The following is a 7,058-nucleotide window of genomic DNA, read 5'->3' on the forward strand; positions in this document are numbered from 1 at the left end:
AAATACAAATGTTGCAGCTTGGATTTTTAAAAAATCTTCCTCTCTCAATATCCATCCAGAACACAAGCAAATGGCTAACTACTAAAGCTTATCAACTAGCCCAAAGCTGCTCCCATTCCCTATGTAGCTGTTCAAATTCAACAATTGTTCTCAGCCCCAAATGACAAATTTCTAGCAAGAACGTGGCCTGATTAGGTTGCATGCAAAATGCTAACACATCCTTCTTGTATAAAACAAGACAATAAGGAGCCACGTATAGGAAACAAAGATATGTACAATGGATATATTTAACACCACATTGAAATTAGGACATGATTCAGTTCCCCACTGCAGCAAACCAGTGTTAGAAAATAGTCACTAAATGGCAGCTTGAGATGTGGTTACAGATTTAAGACTTTTGTCCATGGATGAGATTCCAGCTCCACTCTGAAGTTGCTCTCTTCTCTTTGCTTGTTTTCTTTTCTTCTTCAGCAGCTTGTGTTTGAGTCGAGTTGCTGTCTGTCTCTCCAAAGTCTCGTGTATTCTCTGTTGAAATTTCCTCTTTCCTTCTTTTATTTTTTCCAACTCCATATCGGGATCCTTTAAACAGAATAAAATTAGTGTAAACCCTTCTTGGTGGTGGCTGACACCAGAAGTTTGCCACTACGTCCAATGAGGCAGTATCAGACCACTCTTGACAACCCCTGCCATCACTTTGCTGTTTATTGACAAACCAACCGACACCTGCTCTTAAAAACATTTGTCAGTGCTGAGTTTAGATCCTGTCAGAGCTACTCAAATTGTTACAGCCTTGATCCAAATGAGCGCAGCATTTCACCAAGGAGCCCTGGCAAAATTTATGGCGAAAACTCTAGGTGGAGTCATACCTAACAAACAAAAATGGTTGAGTGTGTTCCTCAGAATCATGTCCTAGGCCCAACTATCTTCAACTGCTTCATCAATGACCTGCCCTCCGTATGGTCAGAATGGGGATTTTGCCAATGACTGCACAATGTTCAGCACCATTTGCAACTACTCTTATTGAAGCAGTCAGTGTCCAAATGCAGCAAGACCTGAGCTAACAAGTGGCAAGTAACATTCGTTCCACACAATGACCATTACCACTGACCAGAAACTCAACTGGACAAACCATTTAATACTGAGGCTGAGAGTTCTGTGGTGAGTAGATAACCAGCTGACTCCCCACCCTATCCACTGTCTACATGGCACAAGTCAGTAGTAGGATGGAATATTTGCCTGTATGGGTGCAACTTCATTACTCAAGCAGCTCAACACCATCCAGAACAAAGCAGCCATTTTGACATACCCCAAGCACAGGGATAAGTGTCTATAATTTGCAGCAACTTCACCAACTGATCACCATCATCTTCTAAAAGGTGGTTAAAGGTGTGCGCACCAGTGACACCCACATCCTGTGAAAGAATAAATAAAACATGCTGGTCTTGCCAGCAATTCTAAGATCCTATGCTATAATATATATTTTTTTAAAAATGGTTCTTACCCTATTGCCCAATCAAGGAAAAGGCTGAACTGAGATAGAGACTATTTCTGAGCAACTGTGGTGTTTGGAGTTGACAGATTGGAGAAAGCTAAATGTACCTTTCCTTCCAAAATCATCTGCTTCCTTTTGTTGATTTCCTTCTTTTCATCAAAGTCAGTTGACGCAAGTTCCTGGGATAAAAGAGTCATTATCAGCGCTGCCAAAATTACCATCTGATTACATTTGAGAAGCTACTATGCAGGTAATAAGGAAGAAAGAATTTTGGCATCCTGTGGAACCACAGGAGATGGGGCAAGGTCCTCAATGAATATTCCTTCTCTATGTCTTTCCCCACGGTAAACACAAAGACTTGGGAAGTTAGTGGCGATATCTTAGGGACAGTACATATCATAATAGAGGTGGTGTTGGAAGTATTAGAATGTATGAAGGTGGATAAATCTCCTGGTCCTGATCAGATATATCCAAGAATCCTGCAAGAGGCTAGAGAAGAAATTGCAGGAGCCTGGCTGATGTATTTGTATCATCATTAGCCATGGGTGAGGTCCCGGAAGACTGGACAGTAGCAAATGTTGTGCCCTTAAGAAGGGCTGCAAAGAAAAACCTGGGAATCATAGACCAGTAAGCTTTAACATCTGTTGTAGGTAAGTTACTTGAGAAGATTCTGATGGATAAAGATATACATGCATTTAGAAAGACAGGGTTTGATTAGAAGTAGTCAGCATAGCTTCCTGTGTGGGAGATCATGCCTCACAAATTTAAGAGTTCTTTGATGAAGTGACCAGGAGGTTGTTGAGGGCAGGGCAATAGACAGTCTACATGGATTTCAGGAAGGCCTCTGCTCTGGAAGGTTAGATCGCATGGAATCCAGGGAGAAATGGCACATTGGACACATAATTGGCTTGATGGCAGGAAGCAGAAGGTAATAGTTGAAGGATGCTTGTCTCACTGGAGGCCTGTAACTAGTGGTGTGCCTTAGGGGTCAGTGCTTGGCCCATTGCTGTTTGTTATCCATATCAATGATTGGGATGAGAATATACAAGGCATGATTAGTAAATTTGCGGAAGATACTAAAATAGGCGATATTATGGACAGTGGGGAAGGTGGTCAGAAACTGCAGCAGGATCTCGATTAGCTGGAGAAGTGGGCTGAGAAATAATGGAGTTTGATATAGATAAATGTAAGGTGTTGCATTTTGGAAAGTCAAATCCAGGTAGGAGTTTCATGGTGAATGGTAGGGCCTTAAGGAGTATAGTGGAAGAGAGGGACTGTGGAGTTCAGGTGCATAGGTCTCTGAAAATGGAGTCACAGGTAGACAGGGCAGTGAAGAAGGCTTCTTGCACACTGGCCTTCATCAGTCAGGGTCTTGAGTACAGAAGTTGGGAAGTTATGTTGCAGTTGTACAGGACATTGGTGAGGCCACATTTGGAGTATTGTGTTCAGTTTTGGTCGCATTGCTATAAAAATGAAAAGGGTGCAGAAGAAATTTACAGGCATGGTGCCAGGACTCAAGGGACTGAGTTATAGGCAGAGGTTGGACAAGCTAGGACTTTTTCTTTAGAGTGTAGGAAACTGAGGGGGGTATCTTATAGAAAGTGTATGAGATCATGAAAAGCATAGATAGGTTGAATGCACTCAGTCTTTCCCAGGATTTGTGAATCGAGGACTAAAGGGCATCAGTTTAAGGTAAGGGGGGAACCTGAGGGGCAACTTTTTTTACACAGAGGATGGTACGCATATGGAATGAGCTGCCAGCAGAAGTGGTTGAGGCAGGTACATTAACACCATTCAAAAGGCATTTGGACTAATACATGGATAGGAAAGGTTCAGAAGGATATGGGCTTAGTGTGGATGGACGTTTTGGTCGGCAAGGACCTATCTCCGTGCTGTAGGACTCTATTTATTGCTAAAGGAATAGAGTATAAAAGCAGGGAAGTGCTACTGCGACTGTACAAGGCATTAGTGAAACTGCACCTGGAGTATTGTGTACAGTTTTGGTCTCCTTACTTGAGAAGGGATATAGTTGTGTTGGAGACCCTTCAGAGGAGATTCGCTAGATTGATCCCAGAAATTAGGGGTTTCTCCTATGAGAAATTGAGCAGTTTAAGCCTATACTCAAGTTAAAAGGATGAGAGGAGATCTAATTGAAGTATATAAAATGATAAAGGGGGTTGACACAGTAGACAGGATGTTTCCTCATGCGGGGAAATCTAGAATGACAGCTCATTGTTTTAGGATGAGGGGAGCAGATTTAGCCTTGTCAAGGATTCTGGCTAAGTACAAGTTACTTACAATCTCGCACTCTCGCCGAGTCACATTCACATGTGTTAGAATCTTCAGCACATTCTCCTCATCTACAGAAAACTCCTTCAGTTTCATCTCTGTTGAGATAAATTAGATATTTCAAGCACTAAAGCATCAATGCTGAAAACTCCACAGATAGTTAGGTATGCCCATGCACACATTGCACTGCTCTGCACACAGCACCCCAACCCAAATGATACTCACTTGTTTCCTGCTCAATTGCATGAACCAGGTGAATGTCGTACTGAGTGACCAGAGTGATCGAGATGCCATGACGACCTAAAGAACAGAATCATTAAAACAATTTCATCACTGACCACAGGAGGAGAGGAGACTCTGAAAATATTGGGTGAAGGAAAGAGGTCAGAGAGAAGGCGAAAAGCTGCAATTGCTGCATGTTTGACTACCTGCTCGGGCTGTACGACCAACACGGTGGATGTAGACTTTTGGCAGTCCAGGTGTGTTGTGATTGATGACAACATGGACTGTGGGAATATCGAGACCACTGTGGAGAAAAAGTCCAAGTTAGATATTAGTCACTGGTGGAGGGGAATGGAAAAGCAGTCAACGCAGAACATTTCTCCCCTGGCCCCACAAGGCATTATGCGGGTCATTCAGTACCGAGAAGCAACATCTGTGGCCACAAGGATCTTGAAAATGCTTGACTTGAACTGTGCAAGTGTGGTAAACCGCTGCTTCTGTAGAGAGAGAAAACAGTTAATCAGCACAGTGCAGAGCAAGCTCATTCACCCTTCCCAGGGCAATGTCCCAGACCTGGGAGTGTTTGGTGGGGACAGTGTAGACAGAGCTTTACTCTGTATCTAACCCCCTGAATTGATGAAATTAATGCTTGCTCTACTCTTTTTAAAGTAAAAGTCAAGCTTCCTCTGCTCTTTTAAAACTGAAAGAAAACAGAAAGTAAAGATCCCATGATACATCCCATTTAAACACTCCTGGGATATGGGCAGCATGAGGTTAGATAAGAGCAAAGCTTCCCCCACTCTTTGAATTAAAAGTAAACTGAAAGTACATTCTGTCGACACCATCTCCTTCCCAGTATTGGGACAGCACGTGGTTAGATACAGAGTAAATACAGTATCCCCTTCAAACGATCTCAAGATGGAAACAGCATAGGGCTAGATACAAAGCAAAGCTCCCTCTACACTGGCCCCATCAAACACTCCCAGGACACAGCACAAGGCTGGATATGAGAATAAAACTCACACTAACGCTGTGCTGTGTCTGCCCTGGGGTCTCTGGTCTAGTCACTTGTAAAATGAATTGGATTTAAATCTTTAATGATGACTACTCATTAACAGCAGGTCACTGATCTTAGCTTTCATTTCAACATTATTAAGAATATCTGAAAATAGTGGACTAATGTTGGTGTAATTCCAGGCTGCGCTCAGTCACCACTCACCTGTTTCATCATTGAGTGCAGGGCTCCGCATGGAAAGTTGAACCTCCGCAACATCATGTTCAAAATCTGACACATTCTGCAAAGGAAAGTGGAAATGAGATCCAGAACCAACTGCAGGGATGTGGTGAGTCATTGATCCCATGTGTTCCACACATCTTTACATTCTCCTATTGTGATGCACAATCATATATACAGATGGTCACACGAGTACGCTTGGATGCTCAAATACAGTTTACTCAGCACTCTCACATACATCTTAAATGGAACTCACTTGCATGTGTTTGTGAAAATGATAATGGACCAATCCTCATGTTCATCCTGAAACTTCTGGATAATCTCCACGAGGAAAGCTTCTTTCACCCGTTCAGGAACCAGGAGATAACGCTGATCCAACTCTGTCACCGTGCGAACTCTATGTACAAACAAACAGATCAGATCAATTCAAACACTCTCTGCACAGCCACACCTCCCACAACAATGTTACGCCCTTTAATATTAGCATTAACAATATATGGGGAACTCATCACCATCAAATCTCACAATTCTCAGACCAGAGTTTAACTGGGAATACCACAGCAAATTCCACAAAAGGCATTACATACGGTGTTCCTATCTCAGAGGACAATGTAGAGAGAACTTTACTCTGTATCTAACCCTGTGCTGTCCTTGTTCTGGGAGTGTTTGATGGGGACAGTATAGAGAGAGCTTTACTCTGTTTCTCTGTATCTAACCCCATGTGTATTTTTAGTTACTCTGTCTTTGATTCCCAGAAGAAAGGCTTGTTCATGGCAATCTTCTTCAGCTCCTGTAATGTGTCAGTGAGAGTCGCGCTGAACAGTAGAGTTTGTCGTTGGGCTGGGACAGCACTGAGAATCAATTCCAGGTCCTTTGTGAAATCTGTGCAGCCTTGCTCCAGCAACCTATCGGCTTCATCCAATACCTAGGTAAAAGAGCAAATGTTAATAGCAAAATTGAGTCTTATTCTATTAGAAATTGGAAGTCACACAACCAGAAAAGTGTGAATGGTCTCAAGGTGCCATGATGCCTGTGAGTGAGCGATAATTCAGATATAGGGCAGGCACGGTCACAATCCCTGTTCCCTTCCTTTTATGTAATCATTTCATCAGGTGTAGGTGTCACTGCAAGGCTCGCATTTATTACCTGTCCTTAATTTATCTGAAATTAAGTAGCACGGTCATTTCAGAGGGTAGTTAGGAGTCAAGCACATTGGTCTGGGTGTGGAGTCACACATACACCAAATCAGGTAATGGCTACAGATTTCCAGATAGAGTCACACAGTTGTACAGCACAGAAACAGACTCTTTGGTCAAACTCGTCCATGCTGACCAGATATCCTAAATTAATCCAGTCCCATTTGGCCCATATCCCTCTAAACCCTTCCTATTCACACACCCACCCAGATGTCTTTTAAAATGTTGTAATTGTACCAGCCTCCACCACTTCCTCTGGCAGCTCATTTCATACACACACCACCCTCTGCAAGAAAAAGTTGCCCCTTAGGCCCTTTTTAAATCTTTCCCCTCTCACTTTAACCCTATGCCCCTCTAGTTTTGGACTCCCCCCACCCCAGGGTAAAGACCTTGGCTATTCACCCTATTCATGCACCTCATGATTTTATAAACCTCTATAAGGTCACCCCTCAGCCTCCGACACTCCAGGGAAAATAACCCCAGCCTATTCAGTCTCTCCCTATAGCTCAAACCTTCCAACCCTGGCAACATCCTTGTAAATCTTTTCTGAACCGTTTCTAGTTTCACAACATCCTTCCTATAGCAGAGCAACCAGAACTGCACACAGTATTCCAAAAATGACTGA

The 7,058-nt window shown here is 42.9% G+C and overlaps 1 protein-coding gene across 1 annotated transcript; it reads right to left on the reverse strand.

The window, feature by feature from the left end:
* Nucleotides 1–269: 269 nt before the first annotated feature.
* Nucleotides 270–6,582, reverse strand: ddx49 (DEAD (Asp-Glu-Ala-Asp) box polypeptide 49). The gene is made up of 9 exons (XM_048621518.1): nt 5,975–6,582; nt 5,494–5,634; nt 5,223–5,298; nt 4,424–4,500; nt 4,210–4,307; nt 4,007–4,081; nt 3,791–3,879; nt 1,600–1,671; nt 270–579 (listed from the first exon to the last, which is right to left on the reverse strand). Exons 1-9 carry the CDS (start codon nt 6,007–6,009, stop codon nt 358–360), a joined length of 885 nt encoding a protein of 294 aa, XP_048477475.1. The 5' UTR covers nt 6,010–6,582; the 3' UTR covers nt 270–357.
* Nucleotides 6,583–7,058: the final 476 nt, after the last annotated feature.

Source organism: Rhincodon typus, unplaced genomic scaffold (assembly GCF_021869965.1).
Source record: "Rhincodon typus isolate 14 unplaced genomic scaffold, sRhiTyp1.1 hic_rhity00000728, whole genome shotgun sequence".
In the NCBI taxonomy this organism is placed as follows: Eukaryota; Metazoa; Chordata; class Chondrichthyes; order Orectolobiformes; family Rhincodontidae; genus Rhincodon; species Rhincodon typus.